Below are 23490 nucleotides of genomic sequence, written 5' to 3'. Positions count from 1 at the left end.
ATGACCTCACGTACCAACAAGAATCAAGTGCTACAACTCTTACATTATTATCTGGACTGCATAAGGGTCATTTCACGTTAAGTGTACACTTTTTTTCTCACTGGGGGTCAAAAATGAAAATTGTTGTTAGAGCAAAAGATGCACAGATTCTGAAAGTTTGGGGTATATGTCAGAAATGTGTAAAATTATAGAGCGTCAAGTCCATGTTTACATATAGAAATATTCGATTGAAATACAGTAACAAAAATAGGCGTTTGGAGAGGACATTTTGTTTAACAAAGAACACATCAGCTTTATTATACCTGTAAATGGTATACACATAGTTTTCTGTACTTTTATATGCCTTTTTATACTTATCAGATGTTGATGCACTTATTTCCTATTCACTTAAGCCATATTTTGCCATAAAATTAGTGTATTTTATAGGAAACTGAATTATGGGGAGGTTGAATTTATTTAATGACATGAGAATTTCTTGTCCTTCTTCTTATATAGACTTCAAATTTGGTATACAGTGTTGCATTTATGTCTAAATTATTTGATGCTGTGTAAAAAAAAACAAGTGAATGCAAGTTTTAATCAAATATGAGCTTCCAAACTTAATTCATTGACGTGTTTTGGAGAGGACATTTGTTTAACAACAAATCTTAGCAATATGAACTCTTACTATATTAGTTGATATGTAAATTGCTATGCATCATTCATTTCTAACATTTCTGTAAGAACATGCCAATAGATTATTGGAACATTATATGAGCCAAGTGACATATATTGGAGAGGATAAACTTCAAATTATTCACCATCATTACAACTCCAACTTTATCTCAGAATATATGGCGTGAAAGTTTTGTTATTCATACATTGTTTCATGTTATTTAAACAGTATTTTACAATAAAAACAATACTGATATTGTCTATTGATACACCAGTTTTTATATACAAGTCTTATTATTTATTTTTTCTATAATCCAAACTCTCAAAGAGTGACTCGTTGACATGCATTGTATGTTATGGAGAGGACACTTTGTTTAACAGTGACATCTGAATGTTTAAATGCAATTTACTTTTTTTGTAATCAATACATTCACCAGTCTTTATTTTTGATTTTCATATACCAAGTTAGATAACGCAATATAAGGTAGGAATTGTCCCGATACCATGCATATTGTCAATTAAACTAGTATTTATAGTGAGTAATAAGCAAAAAAAAACATCTTACTTTAAATTCCTGCAAAAACAATATGAGAATATAGGTTTCCATAATTGTTGGTATAACTGATCAGAAAGTCCTAACTGATAAATGAATAACAGGTACTGTAACAAGTTACTTGCTTGTCTTTAAAACCGTTCTATTTCTCAACAGTAACAAGACACTTCTTGTCTTTAACAACTTTTTTTTTCTTAACAGATAACAAGGCACTTGCTTGTCTTTAAAGGAAACCAAAACCTTCATACTAAGATACTTTTATTGTAAAGTTTAAAAGATTTGAATAAAATCAGTGAAAATTTGAACAAAATCGGGCAAGGAATAAGGAAGTAAGAGCTTTTTTAAATGACTAGTCACTAGAGGGTGGTATTCAATTTGATGACATCATCTGTGAACAACTCTCCATGCCTTTTGTACATAAAATTTCACAATTTTTTTGTTTTCTTCGTATTTATTTGTGTTCTTGATCCGACTTCATAACATGTGAAGTAGAATATCATTTTGCATTCTATATCTTGCTTTCGGGGGAGTATTATCTCAATCACAAGAAAGAAGGAAAAACATGAAATTTGATGTACAAAAGGCATGGAGAGTTGTTCAAAGATGATGTCATCAAATTGAATACCGCCCTCTAGTGACTAGTAATTTAAAAAAGCTCTTATGTAGCCCCATGTAAATGCGATCAACGGAGACGGTCGCTTTCTCTAAAAGCTCCTAATTGGCGTGTATTATATAGAATTTTGGCGGGAATTTCGAACCAGCCGCACCCCTCTGAACTCGACGGCAGCTGAGTCAATCCTGTACCGTGTCCAGCCCATCGGACTATACGAGCTTTCGCCGTAGCAATCTCGTTGTTGGATCACATCTTCACGTTTTAACTCGTTCGTCACTGTAGTCAAGGCAAAGGTCTAGGAGGTGACCCTAAGTGGCAATCCTGTGGTGATTTATTGCACTCATTTTCATCCCTCCATTCACGTAAGATTAACAACTTAAATAACACAGCCTTGAAAGGTAAGAATTTTCACTTATCCTACTAATCTTAATTATGCACGTTTGAAAATTGAATGGCGTCGATTTCTCTCTCCTCTTTATCTTCGGGGGAAGAGAATTATATGACGGCCGTTGCTGAGAAATACCGGGACGATGTACATGATTTAGGTGAAGGTATATCTTCTGACGGTACTACGGTCCCGGAAGATAGTGACATTGCAGATTGTTCATGGAAAACGGCAGTACGCAAAAAATCGAAAAAGAGGCCAAGGGTTAGAAGCAATAGTGATGGAGTGTTACATGAAAAGAATAACAAAATACCCAAATTCTCCCGCTCGACACCAACTCATTCTGAGGGTAAAGTAGTTATTGTTGGATTGGAGAATAAGAATGTGTGCAGAGCCAACCCCGTGAAGGTTGTAAAACAAATTCATGATCTTGTAGGCAGAGTAAAAGATATGGTAAAAGAAAGAAACATGTTGATTGTGAGATGTGAGAGCGAAAACCAAATACCCAAACTGTTGGAATTAACCCAGTTGGCGGGCATTAATGTGAAAGTTACACGATACGATGGGAGCCAATCAACCACTAAAGGAGTTATTCACAAGATTGATCCCCAAATCAGTAACGAGGAAATAGAGGAAGTTTTGAAAGAACAGAATGTAGTGAACGCTAAAAGATTTATGAAGAAGATCAAAGGAGAAATGGTAGCAACCCCTTCCGTTCTCCTCACTTTCAAGGGTAAAAACTTACCCGAGTCCATACATTTTCTGTATGAGGTAAAGCAAGTGGATGACTATATCCCTCCTGTGCCGCGATGCCATAAATGTCAGTTATTCGGACACATTAGGCAAACTTGTAAAGGCAATATCCGATGTGTTAGATGCGGGGGAGAACATGAGTTCGAAGATTGCCCTAATAAGGAGAACCCTAAATGCCTCAGATGTGGTGAAAACCACTCTGCAGCTTACCAAGGTTGTAAATTTTATGCAGAGGCGAAGCAAATTCAAAAAATAAAATTACAGGAAAACCTCACTTATGCCCAAGCGGCCAAGGCCCATCGTGCACAGATACATGAAAATGCCGTTACTGACATGGATAATCAGAAAGACATGGGTAGTGCAAATCTAAACAAACCTGCCAAAAAACATAACACAGAATCAAGGCCAAATAACCCTCAGAGAGCCAATCCGAATCCTCAGAGAGCCAATCCGAACCCTCAGGCCCATACCCCACACACAGTACGAGAAAGAAAGGGACAGGAAGAAAGGGACAGGGCAATACCCAGATCTCATTCCCAGATCCCAATTCCAGTACGAAAAACAAAGAAGGAAACTGCAACCCAAACTCCAGTAAATATGACATCTATTGATTTGATTATGTTTATTCTGTTTGTGGTACGACAGTTGCCTCAGTCCAGTAATGATGATAATTTCTTGGAAGCGGTAGTTAGAGCAGGCAAAGAAATTTTGAAGGTAGACATTACCATGGAAATGGTAAAAAGTCGCCTCATATGACTAATAAGTCCATATATCAGACCTATTGATTGTACAATGGAACGCACAAGGCTTGACGGCGCATGGCGCAAACTTTTTATCTTCCCTTATTGATAACAATTTGTTAGGTATTCACCCAGATATAATGTGCATCCAAGAAACTTGGTTTAACGATTTTAATGTTTTGTCTATACCCAATTACGTTTGTGTTTGTAAAAACAGGCCGGACGGCAGAAGAGGTGGTTTGGTGATGTATTTAAAAAACGACATCACTTTTCAGGCGATGGATACACCCAGGAACGCCGAATACCAAAAAGTTGATATTTTTTGTAAAAACGGAGTTATCTCAATCTTCAACTATTATAATCCGTGTAAAAAGATTGAACTGATAGATCTAAATAACATGATAAGAAATGTGCCGGGGAAGTATTTGATTCTAGGCGACTTTAATAGTCACAATCCTCTATGGGGGAGCAACAAATTAGACACAAACGGTAGAACTGTGGAGTCTTTTATAGAAAATAATGATTTGGTTTTATTAAATGATGGATCTCCTACAAGGTTAGACCCATATTATGGTACATACTCAAATCTGGATTTGTCCTTAGTATCGAAAGAATTAGCACGTAATACAGAGTGGAAAGTACTATCCAATAATTTTGGCAGTGATCATAATCTGGTTTGCTTAAATTTTAAACATGTGTACAATAGACCAGGGGGTGAGAATATGGGACAGAGATGGTCTTTTAGAAAGGTTAATTGGGAAGAGTATAGAGAAGAAATTGAAGAGGCATTGAGAAAAGAAGGATATGAAAATCTTGGTGCAGAACTAAACATTCAAGGCAGATACAATGTGATTGTTAAGGTGATCAAGGAAACGTCGAACAAGTGCATTCCGCGTGTGCAGATTGCCAAGAGAAGAAAAGTAAATCCCTGGTGGAACAATGCCTGCAAGAAGGCGGTGCAAGAGAGAAATCGTCTTAAAAACAGGTTAAGAAGGTATTATGATCTAAATGATGTTAAGAAATACTTAAAGAAGAAAGCTGTCGCTCAGAAGGTAATCAGGAGAGCTCAATATGATTATTGGTTAGAGTACTGCCGTAGAATGAATAGATTTACAGACATTGGGAAAGTCTGGGAACAGGTTAAAAGAATGCGGGACAGTACAATGAACAAGCACATCTTTCACAATCTATTTGTAGACGGAAATATCTTGAAAGAATCTGAGGAAAAAGCAAATGCAATGGCAACCTATTTTAAATCGGTTGATGAATCACTTTCCGTAACTAAAAATGAAAACGAAAATATCTTGTACAATAATTCTTCAACAAATGATGATGATTGTATCAATGATGACTTTAACATGAGTGAAATGGGGAATGTTTTAAAGGAGATGAAAAACTCCTCATCCGGTAAGGATGATATTTATTTAATTATGATTAAGAATTTGCCGAACAAGGCACTCGTGTATTTATTAAACTTGTATAATGACATTTGGAAAATCTCACTTTTTCCACATCAGTGGTATGAGGTTATTCAAATACCAATCTTGAAATCCGGAAAAGATCCGACTCAAGTGACCTCTTATAGGCCGATTTCGTTGATATCAACATTCTCTAAAATTATGGAAAAAATGATAAAAAATCGCCTGACGTGGTTTCTAGAAAAAAACAGACTATTAAATCCTATTCAATCTGGCTTCCGCAAATATAGGAATGTCAAAGATCACTTAGTGAGATTGGAGACGGACATACATATATCCTTGAAAAGTAAAAAATATACCGTAGCGGTCTTTCTTGATTTAGAAAAAGCATATGATTCGCTATGGAAAACAGGTCTACTAAGAAAATTATCTATCTTAGGCATTGGTGGAAAAATGTTACTTTTTATAAAAGCATTTCTATTGAGTAGGATTTCTAATGTGAGGATAAATAACTATATGTCTCGCCACTACACGTTAGAAAATGGAATCCCGCAAGGAAGTTCATTAAGTCCTTTATTATTTACTTTAATGTTAAATGATCTCAAGATAAATGTAAGTGATGTTAAATTATCTTGCTATGCTGATGACATTGCAATCTGGTGTTCAAATAAGGATTTAGAGCTGACCCGCAGGAAATTACAAGAGGCCCTGCATGAGCTTGAGATATGGTGTTGGACGTGGAAGTTAAACGTTTCCCCTACCAAATCTGCAGTATTAGTCTTTACCAACAAACAAAAGAAAGATATTCTTCTACAAATAAAAGGACATAATCTGCCTATATGCGAGCAGTATAAGTTCCTTGGTGTGAGGTTTGACTCCAATTTAACTTGGTCTGTCCATATAGATTATATCATTGATAAATGTAAGAAAAGAATAAACTTGCTACGTTGTGTCTCCGGCACCCCCTGGGGAAGTAAGTATGAGATTTTGATGATGATTTATAAAGGACTTATCCTATCCATTTTGGACTATGGGAGTGAAATGTATGATTCTGCTTGTATATCTTTAACAAAAAAACTTGACTCTATCCAATACAGAGCCTTAAAAATTATTACAGGCACAATACACAATGTGTCCTTGGAGGCTTTACAAGTTTTGACCGGGGAGCTGCCTCTGAGATATCGTAGAAGGTTGTTAAATGATAACTTTCAAGTTTATTTACTGTCTAGTACTTTAAACCACCCAACAAAAGAAGTATTGGGTGATGACTATGATTTAAATAACTTAGAATGGAAGATAGGAGAAGGACCTTTTAAACTGCGATCCTTTAGAGACGAAGTAGTGGTGGAAGGGCAAACCAACTTATTGCCGAAAATCCCAGAATGGCGGTTAGCACGACCACAAGTGTCTTTCGAACACCATGGCAAAGTGCAAAAAAAGGAAATGCCTCCATTTGAAATAAAATCGATTGTTCTAGATAGCATTGGAAATTCATGGAATGGGTTTTTACATATATATACAGATGGTTCTAAACTCGAGGATGGGAAGACAGGAGCCGCATTTTATGTGTCTCATTATAATGTGGTGAAATTTTTTAGATTATCCCATGTCTGTATTATGAGAGCAGAACTAGTGGCCATACTAATGGCACTAGAGTGGATTAATACATTTATTGAATCCTCTTCGGTGGTAATTTTTAGCGACGCTTTGTCAGCTTTACAAATGATCGATTCATACTTTATTAGATGTGCTATTGTAAATGAAATTTTATCCATAATTAATATTTTGCAGTTTAAGGATGTTTGTGTTGCTTTTGAATGGATTCCGTCACATTGCGATATTAGGGGCAATGAGATCGTAGATCGGGCTGCCAAAAAAGGAGCCATGAAAAGGTGTATAGACATAGTTATACCAAATACAAGAAGTGAATTGGCAGCCTCTCGTTTGATCCATTATAACAAATTATGGCAAGCAGAATGGGACAATGCAGAACACGGTAGATTTTTATATGCTTTGCATAGCGACGTTTCAAAGCCCATACATAGACAAGGCCTATCTCGCAGAGAAGAATGCTTGATACAACAACTAAGAGTAGGTAACTGTAGTTTAAATTATTACCTTTTTCAAATTAACCAACACGATACTGGTCTTTGTGAAGTTTGTCAAGAAGATGAAACAATTAAACATTTTATTTTCTATTGTACAAAATACGACAAAGATAGACGTCTCTTAAAAGAAAGGATTAAATTGAACAACCCCAATCTGAAACAATTATTGATGTCTAACCCAATTTTTACTCGTGAATTATTGGGTTACATATACGATACTAATCGTTTTAGATAGCTTTTAAAGCTATCAGGGATCCCCTTAACTTATGTCGATCCTGTAATAATATATAAAATGAAGTATTTGCGGTTTTTCCATGAACAATTGCAACTAACTCCCATCTCGCCTTTTATGTGCATTTTATGCAATTTTAATATTGCAGCTTTTTTTTTTTTTTTTTTTTTTTTTTTTATTTTTTTTATAAAACCATATCACTATTAATTTCATTTCACCAAGGAAAGTCGCTCGTGGGCTTGATTTCCGAAGCCCACGCCAAAGCTATACACGAAATTGACTGGCGCAAATAATCTTTGAGATTGAAGAGCGCCATCTAAACGAAGAACCAACCAACCAAGCTCCTACTTCCTTATTCCTTGCCCGATTTTGTTCAAATTGTCACTGATATTTGTCAAATATCTTAAACTTTACAATAAAAGTAACTTAGTAGGAAGGTTTTGGTTTCCTTTAACAAAAAGTCTATACCTTCATATATTGACTGTTCTTGAGAAATTTTCAGATCAAATCTACACATCAGTGTCGTAAAGTGATATAGTTTTCTTTATATATACTTTTAACTTTTTTGTTGCTATAAACCATCAACAGTGCTGGGACCATCAACATAAAATGTGTATCTATTACAAATATAATGTGTAGGTGATCCCCCCCCCCCCAAAAAAAAAAAAAAAAATAAATAAATAAATAAAAAATTCTAAGTCCAATCATGAGATGCACTTATACCTGTAAATTTAATAAACACAAATGATACTTTTGAAAGCTGTGTAAGGAAATGCCCTCCTCGTCTCAATTTTGCATAGATGGGTCATTAGGTCGAAGACCAAAGGTCATTTTACCTATAAATTAAGCTTTCATTAGTTAAGCATTGGATACAGTGAGTATCAGTATTGATAAATTAATTATTAAAAAAGAACATTCACATGCATCATGTACCGGTATATCATTTTAATTCAAGTATGATTTTTTTTTAATGAATATTGCAGCAAAGGAAATTGGTGTCTGTAAAAAATTAAAAAGTTTGTCAAAGTTTTTGAAAATCTTCAATAATCTTGGATCAACCATTTTGGCATTTAACTGATTTATTTGTTGCAAATTTATTTGTCCACCTTTTCCATTCCACCTCAAGACACATTGTCTCACTGTACTTATTATGTTCACTTGCCATTGTTAACGTTTTAGATTAATGAATCATTCTTTTCTTTGTGTTTCCTTGATGTCTTGTGCCGATTCTTGCTGTAAAACGAACAATAGAGGGTGAAAACCTTCAATGTAATGTAACCAATTGAAAGAATTGAGAGCATGAATGTGTAATGAGGCTCAATTTCAATGTTGTCTGCAAGATTATAAGTTAAACGATCAATGATATTCAATCCATTTGAAAGAAACTAGATTATTGCTCCCTTGAAAGCATATTTTTGGGGATATTCATTCCAAGTTGACATATTATAGCATACATGTATGCCATAGAATATTGCCACAAACATGACTACCGGTACCTATCACAATTTATATTAAATTGCAGTGACATATTCTGGCTTAATGCATCGTACAAATACATGCATAATATGTGATGCAAGTATTAAAGTCCTCTTCGAAATCTACATTCCAAATTGTGCATTAGTCCACCCTCCTTATTGTGTTGAAACAATATGCATCAGTGGACAAATTGTTAAATGTTGTAAAAATTTAAATCATGGCCACTCAATAACTGTAATCTTTTGACTTATATTTGTCAAGGCTGCATAATTTGACCAACATCACACATGCTCATAAGTAAAAGTGGTGCATTGCAGTTGGTCCAAGGAAAACACTGCTATGTGCATGCACTCCCATGCTCCAATGTATGTCCTACATAAACATAGGGATGGATGTATATGGGGCAAAGGTCAGAGGATTTGTTTTCCCTACTTGAAGTGCCTGGTTAAAAAAATGTGTCCTCTCCTTAACAACCTAATGGCATACATTATATTGCTACCAGGGTGGTAAATGATTGCAATAATCAGTAGATTTTGTCAGTTACACACTTACAAATATTGCACTTTAAAATGTATTTAATATCAGACTATGTTGTGAGAATATTTCTGTCTTTGCATTCAGAAATTACCCAATTACATAGAGGAATTAATGAAAATCAATACCAAAATAAAATTATAGCTGTTGACATGATATTTAATGAATTCTTATACTGAGTGGAACAACATATCAATGTTTTCTTACATGAAGGAAGTGATTATACTATAAAAAAATAATTGTTTCTGTACATTGTTAACAATGGGTAACTCTGTTATGGAGAGGACATTCAGTTTAACATTGCATTAGTGTGAGATACTGACCATTTATAGATATGTAGATGGAAAATCACATTTCATGATATTAAATGGAGGCATATTATTATTGTATACCAGTGCCATAGATAGTGCAAGCCTCAGTGCTTTAATATATGAAGAAAATACCTGTTATGGAGAGGACACACTTTTAACGGAAAATAAAGTCATCAAATTAACCAACCAATAAAATATATATCACATATTTTTTTCATTGATTTGAGACATGTCCTCATTTTCAAACATTCTGAAGATTATTTAAATAGAGTTTAGGCCCATATATATCATTTTAAGTCACTGCTGCTGGCCTCAATGTTATGGAGAGGACATGTTTTTTTTTATTTTAACGGAAAAGATGCCTTTTACAAAAATATTCATCATTTTCACATTTATTGGTCAAATTTGGTCAAATAAGTTTTATGATGTTACATAGTGGCTGTGCTGACACTAAAACATTAAAATTTTACACAACTCTCAATAGATTCATGTAAGATATCAATGAACATTATCAAAATTATGAAATGAGAATCCCTTTTCCGTTAAAAATGCACTAAAAATGCTGAAATTAACAGAAATAATGTTTGCAGTGTTATGAAAATTGAACTGTAGGTTGCTGTTGATAAGGTCCATCAAATAAAATGGCCAACATAAAATAATAATTGTTTAAAAGATGCCAAAATGGGGAAAACCCCATTTTTCAAAAAGTGTACACTTAACGTGAAATGACCCATAATGAGATTTTAGTGTGGTTTCAAGAGCTTTTTCCAGTGTTACAAATCTATGATTTTTCCACGAATGTAATTACCTTAATCATCAAAAATATACTTGAGAACTCATTTCAATATCTGTATGACATAGTTGTATTTCATTATTGAGGCAAGTGAAAGCACTCTGAGGTACTTCAAGAACGATTCTTTCTCCAGTACCTTTGTTACATAATTTTCATTAACTTAAAAAAGTTGACTCTACCTGACTGATGAAAAGGCATGTATTTGTTTATAGATGAGCAACCAGTAGACATGGCTTAAAGTCATATACAAGGAACTTGGTAATGGAGGATTCACTATGAACATGACTGACAAAGAAAATGGACAAAATATACAGTTCCTCAGGTAGACAAAAGAACATCCCTTCACTGCTATTATGTAAAAATATGTAGAACAGGTGTCACATGCATATTCACATCTTTACATAATAGCAGTGAAGGGATGTTCCTTTATCTACCTGAGGAACTGTATATTTTGTCCGCTTTCTTTGTCCGACATATTCATAGTGATTAATACCTCACAAACTGGGCACTAGTGCATCACTTGGTTTTAAACATGAGATCTCCTAGTTAAAAGATGGCTGCTCTGACCGCTCAGCCATTAGCCACATATAGGTAAACCATCTTCTGTGCGATTTTTCCCTTCTAAACATTTTCTATTTATAAATAAACTTCCTGGGGGTAATTTAAGCTGGTTGTGCTTTGTTTTAATGTTAAAATTGGGTATTTATAAATATCTGCTATGGAAATACATTTTACACTGAATGTTCCTGTTTCTGCGTCAGGAAGAACAAGAACAAGGGAAACGCTCTCGGCGGTCTCGCCTGCATAACGCAATTCAATATGATAAACCAGAACGTCAATGACGTAGCGCTCATCCACATCTCACAACAACAAATATCGTAAATTTTATGTGGTACACTTTTGAACTGGTCAAAAAATAGAAATTTGATGCCCTGGAAGGGACATAATTTAATTTCATTTGCATAAAGTACTATAAATAATCAATGGAGCAAAATCTCACAATTCTGTGTAGAAGTTTATTGATCCAAATTTAGCTCTACCAGATAAGGCAAAATCGGTCAAGAAATGAGGGAAAAGAAGCAATTTTTGTTATTTTTGGAATAAATTTGCATAAATTACCATAATTAATTAATGGAGAACAATTTCAAAATTCTGTGTAAAGTTTAGTGTACCAAAGTTAGCTCTACGATATAAAGCAAACCAAATCAAAATCGTTCGAGAAATGAAGGAGAAGAAGCCTTTTTTGTGATTTCGAATAAATTTGCATAAATTAGCATAGATAATGAATTTCACGATTCTGTGTAGAAATTTTAAATCCCCTCCTAGCCCTATCATATGAAACAATCAGAATCAAAATCGGTTGAAAAATAACGAAGAAGAAGCATTTTGAAAATCTTAATGTTGATGCCACACCAAAGTCTAAGTTTGTTGACCTTAAATGGCCTTTGACCTTAACTTAGTGACCTGAAATTCTACTCACATGATTGGGGAGACTTGATAACCCTATAGTCCAAGTTTCATTGACTAAGAACTTATACTTTCAAAATTATATCAAAAATTCAAAAACTTAACCTTAGGTTAAGTTTTCGATGATGATGCTACAACATAGTCCAAGTCTGTTGACCTGAAATGACCTTTGACCTTGACTTTGTGATCTGAAATTCTACTCACATGATTGGGGATACTTGATTACCCTAAAGTCAAAGTTTCAGTGACTAAGAACTTATACTTTAAAAATTATACCAAAAATTCAAAAACTTAACCTTAGGTTAAGTTTTTGATGTTGACGCCGTCGCCGTCGCCGTCGCCGTCGCCGTCGCCGTCGCTGCCGCCGTCACCGGAAAAGCGGCGCCTATGTCTCGCTTTTTGCTACGCAGGCGAGACAAAAATGTTTGAGTTTGAGTTTATAAACAAAAACAATAATAACAAGTAAACAAGCGAAATGCTCTTGACGGTCTCCTCTGCATTACGCAATTTGATATAATGAAAAATTGAGGTTGGGACATTATTTATAGGCAGGATGGCCCATTAGCAGGCCCCCAAAAATGAAATCCTCTAAATATAATCAGCATTTTGAAGTGAATATTGACTAAGAATCATCAGAAGATTTATTTACTATTATTTGTACCAAGATTGATAACTTTCATGAAATATAAACAAATAACAAATTTATTTATTTTTGTGAAAACCTAATCCAGGTTTAGTGACCTAAAATGACCTTTGATCTTGCCTTTGTGTCATATAAATTGTGATACTTGATAACACTTTTGAAATTATGCCACAACAAAGTTTAAGTTTGCAGACCAGAACTGAAATTTGACCTTGACTTTGTCACCTAAAAGACTATTCACATGATTGGTGATACTTGATAACCCTTATGTTCAAGTTTCATGGAATAGGAATGTATACTTTCAAAATTATGATAAACATTTAAATTCTTACCCTTTGGTTAAGTTTTGAGCTTGATGCCACAACATAGTCTAAATTTGTTGACCTTAAATGACCTTTGACCTTGAATTTGTGACCTGAAATTCCATTTACATGATTAGGAATACTTTATAACCCTTATCTTTATTAAAGTTTCATAGAAAATTAATGTATACTTTCAAAATTATGTTAAAAAAAATCAAAATCTTAACCTTTGGTTAAGTTTTAGATGTTGATGCCACACATAGTCTAAGTTTGTTGACCTGCAAATTTGCAATGGCCTTTGACCTTGATTTTGTGACCTGAAATTCTACCTGTGATTGGGGACACTTGATAACCCTTTAGTCAAAGTAAGAAGTTGTACTTTAAAAAAAATAATTCAAAAACTCAACCTTGTGCCATATCTGTGCTCTATTACCCGACACGGCGACAGTATTATCTGCCTCTTCACCATGCCTCCGCCTAAATTCAGTTAAGATCATGGCTTGAATAATTCTTTGAATATCAAAATTGGAACTTACATGTCAATTAGTCTTTACAACCTTTGACCTTTGACCAGACAATCCTCAAATTTGATTACTTTGCTCCCTAGAGTGATGCATAATTGTTAAAGGTTTTGAGTTCACTGCTAAAATACCTTTAAAAAGTCATTGATTTGGTCATTACCAAGTTTTAAAAATTATTATTTTATGTAAAGTGACTTGCAGACCTTTGGCATTTGACCTTCTTTTACCAAAATCTCAATATGGTAACGCACACCAATTGGTATTAGTGCGCATCACCATAGTTCATGGCTTCAATCATACTTGATACATTGCAATTAAGCAGGGCTAAAACCCTGAGAATTCATGAAAATTGACCATAATGACCTTTGACCTATTTACCCCTAAAATCAAATCATCTTCCTATGGGTATACATCTTATCACCAAGTTTGAAGCTCATACATGAATAGTTTCATGAGATATTGCAATTTCAACAAGGTTAATACCTGCAATTTTCATATATTGACCTCTATGACCTTTGACTTTTGACCTACCTACTCCAAATCAACTCAGATTGTTTTCGTATGGTGATACATACTATTACCAAGTTTGAAGTTCATACCCAAAGTGGTTCTTGTGAAATCGTGATAATGAGAGAGTGGGATGGACAGAAGAACCGACCGATGGTCAACCCGAAAACATAATGCCTCTGACACCACTTTCACTGGGCGGAGGCATATACAGGTAACTGTAGCCACTAACCAAGCATCTAACCTTATAATGTGGATGGGGTCTTTATAATGTTTATAGATTTTCAAATAGAGTTTCTTGACATTACATACCATAAATCCACTTTCAGCAACAACAATTTCATTAACCAACTTGATTCTGTACCTGAGTTATCTCTGGATGAAAACCGTTGGAATGCAGGGTTTGAGGAAACTATAATTATCTTTTAACTATTCAAGGGACTTGGTAACATTGTTCAGATGAGAGAAAACAGTGCTAATTAAGGTAGTCACTTCAATGCTAGATGTACAATTAAAGATAATCTGAAAGTGTGAGTGAAAACAGACCATTATTAATGATAAAAATTGGGAAAAACTGATCTGATCAATTCCAGAATTCTAGGTACTATATTAGGTAAATGTAAATCTTCAAAAAAGCAATGAATTGGCTCTATATACCATTCCAAACATTTAGGTGTTGAAAGATTCTTAAAAATTTGTTTTATGTAATATTTTCATGGAAAAAACGGTTGGGAAAATTCAAAAATTGGTTGGGAGAATTTGCTGTTGAGTGTGTCGCACAGTAACGCCTTCAAAGAAAACCATAAATATCTTTGTGGTTTCTTCTTCTTCCTTTTTGAGTACAGACCTCTTTACAGAGTATTATCGTACCATATACGATGTGTGCAGGTTGACCACTACACCGGGGTTACCCCCTACTCTTATACAAATAGTGCAGTGGGTTCTTAACGTGCAAAGGTAGTGACTCTTCTCTACACGGAGCCTCCATTTAACGTCCTATCCAAGGGACAGAGTGTTTTAACATAACCTGCGTCTATGAACAAGGGAAGGGGCATGTTAACACACAACGCAGGCTTCAGTCATCCGTCTGGGTGAGAGTCGAACCCGGGATCTTTGGTTCGGCAGGCGGACGCTTTACCGACTGAGCCAACTCGCCTCGCCTCGTTTGAGAATTTCGTCTGGATTTTTTGCATGTTAGAGGGTTATTACGGCAGAAGGAATATAATAAGTAACTTTTCATATAAAAATTACACAGTTTTTTTACAACCTTCAACAATGTTACCAAGTCACTTTGATTTCTCACAAAAAAATTGTAACCCTTTTCACCATGGTTAAAAATGGTAAATTCATTGATTGTTTTAGGAGTTTACAGGATTGGTAAGATATCAAGTAAACACAGTAGATGATACATGAGCAATCTGAGGAGCTCCAAAGCTATATGTTTTTAGCTTTTCACACAGCCTATTGTTTGTTGCCAATAAGTAAAGTGAATAAATGTCATTATACTGAATGTAATATAAAATGTTAACATTTTTTAAACTTTTGACTCAACAGAGCAAACAGTACTCAAAGCTATTGAACTCAGGCATGAGCCAACAGCAAGTTTGCATGGACTAAAAAGGAGATATTGGAGAGTGGAAAACAATTCTTTCGACAATTGAATGTTGTTACGTGATAAGTGCTACAGTATGACTTCAGTGTTGCCCTGAACATTTCCTTTCCTTTCGTAATGTCAAGCATGTACATGTAGGCATCATTTTTGTTGTTGTTCCAGTACCTTCATGTGCATTAAGTGTAATGATATACATATAGGCCTATACGCATGGATTTTACTTTATTGTCTTGGTCAATATTGACTTACATACAAGGCTTATATTTGTGTGCCTTCATGTACATTAAGTGTCCCCGGTAATGATATAGCCTACGCATGGATTTCACTTTAGTGTCTTGGTCAATATTGAAATTCATACAAGGCTTATATTTTACACTGTTACAAAAGACTGTCATGTAAAGAAAATAATATATAGACATAAAAATAGGATTTCAAAAATATCTTACAGGTATTACCTTTGGGGAAATAATAAGCAGAAATGAACCATATATATATTTCCTGGAAATCTAAGAAAAGAAAATTCCCAGGTGCTACATTCAGAACTTTGAAAGGATATGACTAGAGGCAAGTATTGTGTGATATAAGATCTTCCAAGAAATAATCAGGTCAATGAATCCATTCAAATGGACTTTACTGGAACAAGCCTTTCGCCTGTAATTGCATCAGTAGCCTATACGGGCCTTCACTTCAAGCCTTCGCGTCAAGAGGGAGGGGGTGCATAGTGGCAGAGCTGCCAAACAATAGTTTAATTAAATTTGTTTTTTAAATGAAATCTGCCACATCAGAGATACCATCAAGGATAGTGTTTTAAAGCAAGGAACCACTTTAAACAAATAATGCAAAAGAAAGAAAAACTTTGCAATATGTCACAAAACTCAACCTACATAGACCAACATACATGTATTGTGTAAATGAGGTGTTGAGCACCTTGGGGGTTCTGGCTTGACTAACACACTGTAATGTAAACCCCTTCAGGTTAAGTGTGCTTCAAATTTCTGCATCTTACAACAAAAAGATAAAGTCAGTATGTTTGCTGGCCTTGTTGCATACTGTAGCTACTGTTTAACCCCACTTGCCAAATGGTGTTATTTTGCTGTGGCAGTCTTCTTATTCCAGCTGGCTTACGGTGTCATGTCTGAGCAAAGCTTAAATAATAATGAGGTTGTACAGTCCGACCTTTCTGACAAAATCCCCTGTAATCTTATCATTACAAAACAATAACATTTCAAAAGGATAAATTAATAATGAACAGCTCCCTATCGGCAAGCTGCGATAGGCCAATTTATCAGCTCACATGTCAACATCTTTCAACGAGTGCAGTGCAGTGAAGTGTTAGCCACCGATCAAAACTACATAAGTGGTCCAAATTTAGTAAATTCATTCAATAAGATTGACTGTTCTGATTTAAGCGCACATTTTCATTATGAATTTTAATGTCAAAACCCACCCATCAATGATTGATTCTGAGTGAAAATTTTGTTCTGATTTTAGACAGAAATCAATACAAGGGGTCATTTTGGGACAAAAAGTAATCTAAATGACCATATTGTTGTTGATGGGTGTCAATTTGACCACTGTTTCTAGCATCAGGGCACATTTCACATACAATAGACCCTTCATATCTCCTTTGACCTTGCTGATAATAATGATTGGAAATGTTTTGGCCGAAACGACCAAAACTTCAGGAGTAGGGTCAATACTTAAAATTGAAGTTTTTGGAACCAACTTTTACCCCATAAGCTTTTCAACTTTCCCCACCAAAAATTCTGAAGAATTCCACTTATCTCCTAGGGTATGTATACGATGCCACAGCTGACATTTTGGGATGACTCTTTCCCATAATGCATCACATGAAATCAACTAAACACAGGTGTTGCTAAATGCTGTGAATTGTAAATCTACCGTATTCATCAAAGTTGGTCTGCAAACTTTCTTTATTGGAATTCTCTAACTGCCTTTCAAGTTTCAACATACCTTGCCCACCATAGCAGTCTTAGCACCTAGTCTTGAAGCCATAACACATTGATTAGCTCCCTTTCCTCCAAAACCTGTGCAGAATCGCTTCCCATGGATGGTTTCACCAGGCTTGGGAAATCTTGACACATAGCTAGAGAGATTGATGATTAGAAAAACAATTAAAAGTGGTAAATAATCATGAGTATAATGATTGATGATGATGATGATGATGATGATGATGAAGCTAACCACATTAATACTAGGTAATACTAATGATAATAATAATTATAATAATAATGATGGTCATAATAATAATAATGATACAATAATGATAATGATGATGATCTAGTGAGTACAGGTTCACCTCTTTGACTCGGGGTAGACTCGACTTGTGAGTATTAGAAAAAGAGAAATCCGACCTAATTTAGAACTTCCCTCATAACAAAATGGCTTGAAAATGGCTTTTAGTGGGAAAATAACGACCATTAGATGTGCTGCACAAAGAATGACTAATAAAGATTCAATCAGTTTAAATTTAGCGATTACAAGTAGTGGGTTATTGATGTAGACAAATGCCCATGTACCTATTACAGCTCATTTTGCTATTACCAAAGAAAAAAAGATGTCAGTCAGTCACTCAATAGTGTCTGACAGTGAAGTCTAGAAGGTTAACAAATTTCCTTACATAATTTGAATACTAGGACACTGCTAATGTTTAAATTTTACAGATAGGACATACATGACATATTCAAAATTCGATGTTGACTGCAAAAGGGACATACTACTCTAGAAGAAACCAGAATATCAGAGAAGCAGACTAGTGAATGAAATCGGACCCCAAACATTCAAAGTTATGAATTTCTCTTCTTTTGGGGGACTTTTTATCCATAATAATAATACAGTATACATTTTAGTAGTGCCTCAAACCAAAGTAAAAGGCCCTTGGACACGAGACAAGACAAACAAGATCGAGAGTTGTTGATCCATGACTGTGTCCCAATCCATTGACCAAATTGCAAATTTGAGATTTGCATATTTCCAACATTCATAACTATCTCTATTATTGGTCCGATTTATTTAAACTTTCTTCATTCTGTAACTCATTTTTTCCCTGCTATCATAGAAATGAATTTATTGCAAAGGTTGGATTGCCCTTTACTGTTCTCCCTGAAGGCACATACTCGCTATAGCCAAGCTACCAATTAGATATAAGCCATCTAAGGAGCTCAAGCACTAGCACTCAAGGTATTTCTTCCTACCAGTTACACATTAATTCACCCAGGTCACAGGTGGGGTTTAATGTTTTGACAAAGGCAAAGTAAGTGCTGCAGTAGGACTCAAACATTGTTGTTAAACCGCTAACCATGGCATGGCATGTTATCTTCTTCTTCCTGAAAAGTGCAGGAAGAAGAATTCACAAATATCACAATCGAGTCTGTCCTGTGCTATGGATCCCTGACACCAAATACATAGATCTACATCCTTTTTTTATTTTGTATTTTGTATAGTGTGACCCAAAATTTCTTTTCTCTCCCCTCCCCCCCCCCCCCCCCAAAAAAAAAAAAATTTACATCAAAATTAGATTAGGGTCTAATCAACTTCCAAGTTCCAGACGCCTCGATTTTGCATGATTAATAGTAGACCGAAATTTCAGACTCTTTCGTTCTTAGCCGACCCTACCCTACCCTACCCTACCCAAATCAGAGGCTAACAAACGAAAGAGACAGAAATTTCGGTCTAGATTAATAGCACTCCAGCAAATGACTCTAGATCTAGAGTGTAGTCTAGATCTACATACAATTTGAATTTTTAAATTATTCTTTTTAACATCAGTAAGTTAAACAAATTGTATTTTACTGCTATTTAGGTGTCATATTGTCACTAAAGAACCGATTTGAGGGAAATCAGTTGAGTTTTGTCCAGTGGTGTTTGAAATGTTGAGAATCAATACAACATAGATCTAGATCTAGATCTAGACTCTAGGTCTAGACCCCTACTCCCCTAGTTTTAATACACAGCCAGCGCGTGGATTAAATAATAGGGGTTTAATGTTTACCTTATCAGGTCCATATTACATGATCCTACAATGACGACATCGATTTGGCACTTCTTCATACTCATCTCTAATATTTCAATGTAAACCTACGACAGAAACGATTCCGAATGAACTAAGTGTGCACTGCTGCTACAACCGGTCTTCGGCTAACTAGTATTGACAGCTGTCAGAGACGATGTCTAGGCTACAGGCACCCAACAAAATCAGCGCCCTAAGCTCTGGGGTGCTAGAATCGACGTTTCGATGCTCAAGCGGCGTATGCGAGGATGATTGTGGCCTTGTTCCAGACAAAATGTTTTAAATGTTAAAGTTAAAACAATATCACTCTGAGTCTTGTCAAATCAATCCTATTCATGCAGGACTTACATCCATATTAGTTTAATTATAAATCTATAAAGTTGTCAAAATGTATACTATTTTATGGAAAATATTGGCGTTTCGTGATACTTAGATACTTAAAAAGACTCAAATATCATTGCAAGGCTAACGCGTTAAAGCTTACGTAATAAGTGGGCGGGGCGGGGCACAGAATTTGCGCTAGAGTTGCTTTGCTGAGACTCAAACCAAGGAGGATCCTCCTTGCTAAAACTAAAAGTGAAATTATTTTGTCAACCTCTGGCCAGGCCTAGTCTCAGCGGAGCAACCGTTAATCAGAGACGGAAGATTTTGGTCAAATTGTACCACAGCCCGGATTGTGCTTAACTGGATCGAGAGACACACCAATCCTGTGTATAGTAACATAAAAACGGACAATCAATTAAAACTTATAATATTGTATCATTTATTTGCAACAATTATTTTGGCTCAGGCATCACTTTATTGATTGAAAGAGACTAGATTGTTTCGGGGTTAATTATAGAGCCTAGGAATACCTATGAATGCTTAACCTTGATTTTGTTTTCAATAAGGTTGGTAATGTTTGTTTTGTATTCAAAGACAGTATAGAAATACTACATCCCATAATATTGAGATGTACCTTTTTCTCTCCAGGAAAGTGACATGTGATGTGGATTTTGAATGTTATACTGAACTTGTTCAATCCGTACAAAAGATGCACTTTTTACTTCTGACGGTGCATTTGTTTTTTTCTTTCTAATGAGTGTCCCTTCCCACTTCTTATATTAGTGCCTAATTTCATATTTGATGAGAAGTAATAATAATAATAATAATAACAATAATATTAATAATAATAATAATAATAATAATAATAATAATAATAATAATAATAATAATAATACAATATTTATAAAGCGCATAATAAAAAAAAGTGTCTCTGTGCGCTGTACAAGCATGAATGACGAGAAATATAATCACATAAAAGGAATCAACAAAGAAAAATATACAAATCTTATAACTACTAAAATTACTAACTTAACATAGTAAATAACATAATAAAAAGATAACTAACATGGTCAAAACAAATAAACTTAAGTAAGGATAGTTTAAGCTAATCAATTAAGAGGCCAAAGAGGTGCGTTTTTTGTAAAGATTTGAACGTTGCAGAAGTGAGTGCCTGTCGTATGAAAGTACCCCTATTTAAGCCTAATAGGAGCCCCTTTTACATTGAAAAATGCCCTTTCCCTTTCTAATAAGTGCCCCTTTTCACCTCTGATGAGTGCCCCTGTTTCCTTTCTAATAATTGCCTATTCCCCTTCGTATAAATGCCCATATTTACTTCAATGAAAATTACCCTTTTCGAAAGTATTACGTGCCCTTTCAAATATAGTTCCCCATGTCACTTTTGATCAGTGCCCCTTTTCCTTTTCAATAATTGCCCTATGATAATTGCCCCTTTTTCAGGGGATGCAGCCCTAAATAGTATTTGGTGAGGGGGTGATGCAGATGGTGCTTGTCAGTTGGCAACACTGGGGGGGGGGGGGCTGTCAGCATTGACCCGTATATTTTGGGGCCCTTCTAAGAAAGTCAATTAACACTTTACATGAAAAATGTATTGTAAATAACTTATCAAATTGCTATAAATCTACACAAAATTCATGATAATGTTCTATAAAAAAAAAAACGGGGTCCCTTGAAATCGAAAGTTTGTCACGTTCTACAATAAAATGCCTATGCTTCCAGGGGTTGAAAAAAACAATCATCTTTCCGCTGACAACCTTGAATCCGTCACTTTAATCCATGCACCTTTCCCCCTTTTTAGTTTTATTATATAATAATGTCAATATGTAGATCAAAACACCTAATATCAATATATTCTGCGATTGATGTATATTAAAATGATTTCTCTATCTTAAAATCACTTGATGATTTATGAAACAACAGGCTTCAGATAATGAGAATTACATTTTCTTTTGTTCTTCTTTTATTTTTTTTCTTCCACTTGTAGATTTCGCTCTAATACTTCTGAAATTAAGTTGCCTGCAGGGAAATTAGGAGGGTCATCAGGTCAGAATAAAAGACATGTATTTGCCATGTCTAAGTACTCCCGTCAAAATACCTTATTATAAAACAAAACAAAGGAATATCTTATGGTTAATTAGAAATACATGGACAAAATATTTTTAAAGGGTTACGGATTGATGAGAAGTCTTCGTTTTTTTTTTCAATAGAAATAACTTTGTCTAATATAGATCAGCAAACTTTGCAGCAATCGGGCGATGGATGAATTTAATTTAATTTAATTTACTTTTAATTAAGGAACTTTACATAATTATCTTGATCTAAGGAGACACGAACGAACGAGCAAACTTTAATTAGATGTTAAGATAGATTTTTACTAAATACTAAATAGCATTTGGTGAGGGGGTGATGCAGATGGTGCTTGTCAGTTGGCAACACTGGGGGGGGGGGGGGGGGGGGGGGGGGCTGTCAGCATTGACCCGTATATTTTGGGGCCCTTCTAAGAAAGTCAATTAACACTTTACATGAAAAATGTATTGTAAATAACTTATCAAATTGCTATAAATCTACACAAATATCATGATAATGTTCTATAAAAAAAAAAAACGGGGTCCCTTGAAATCGAAAGTTTGTCACGTTCTACAATAAAATGCCTATGCTTCCAGGGGTTGAAAAAAACAATCATCTTTCCGCTGACAACCTTGAATCCGTCACTTTAATCCATGCACCTTTCCCCCTTTTTAGTTTTATTATATAATAATGTCAATATGTAGATCAAAACACTTAATATCAATATATTCTGCGATTGATGTATATTAAAATGATTTCTCTATCTTAAAATCACTTGATGATTTATGAAACAACAGGCTTCAGATAATGAGAATTACATTTTCTTTTGTTCTTCTTTTATTTTTTTTCTTCCACTTGTAGATTTCGCTCTAATACTTCTGAAATTAAGTTGCCTGCAGGGAAATTAGGAGGGTCTTCAGGTCAGAATAAAAGACATGTATTTGCCATGTCTAAGTACTCCCGTCAAAATACCTTATTATAAAACAAAACAAAGGAATATCTTATGGTTAATTAGAAATACATGGACAAAATATTTTCAAAGGGTTACGGATTGATGAGAAGTCTTTGTTTTTTTTTCAATAGAAATAACTTTGTTTAATATAGATCAGCAAACTTTAATTAGATGTTAAGATAGATTTTTTTTGTAAATGTTTATTGACCATTTGGTGTTAAAGATAATATGGAATTCTGGTATTTAAGTTGAAAAACTGTAGTTGGGATTTCTGATTCTTTTTATTTTCACATGAAGAATATCATAATAGCAATGTTAATCTAAATTATTGCTCTCAAAATGACTCAATATGACAACATATCAAAACGTTTGGGTCACTGAATAGTGCTTGATTATTACCAAAAATGTTCTATGAAGAATTCCGTGAAAAACACATCTTTTTTCACTAGTACATCCATCTTCATTCTGCTAAAAGTA

The 23490-nt window shown here is 34.7% G+C and overlaps 1 protein-coding gene across 1 annotated transcript in view; it reads right to left on the bottom strand.

Moving 5' to 3' along the window:
- The window catches only part of LOC100889956 (ribokinase), a 48747-nt gene extending 28855 nt beyond the window's left edge, over nt 1-19892 (bottom strand). The window contains exons 1-2 of the mRNA XM_030998377.1: nt 19635-19892; nt 17597-17729 (exon numbers count right to left, since the gene is read on the bottom strand). Coding sequence (XP_030854237.1) covers nt 17597-17729; nt 19635-19699 — 198 coding nt within the window. The 5' untranslated portion in view covers nt 19700-19892. The remainder of the gene's footprint in view (nt 1-17596; nt 17730-19634) is intronic.
- Nucleotides 19893-23490: the final 3598 nt, after the last annotated feature.

Source organism: Strongylocentrotus purpuratus, unplaced genomic scaffold (genome assembly GCF_000002235.5).
Source record: "Strongylocentrotus purpuratus isolate Spur 01 unplaced genomic scaffold, Spur_5.0 spur5_scaffold_5, whole genome shotgun sequence".
Classification (NCBI taxonomy): domain Eukaryota; kingdom Metazoa; phylum Echinodermata; class Echinoidea; order Camarodonta; family Strongylocentrotidae; genus Strongylocentrotus; species Strongylocentrotus purpuratus.
This window is presented reverse-complemented; position numbering and strand designations above follow the sequence as displayed.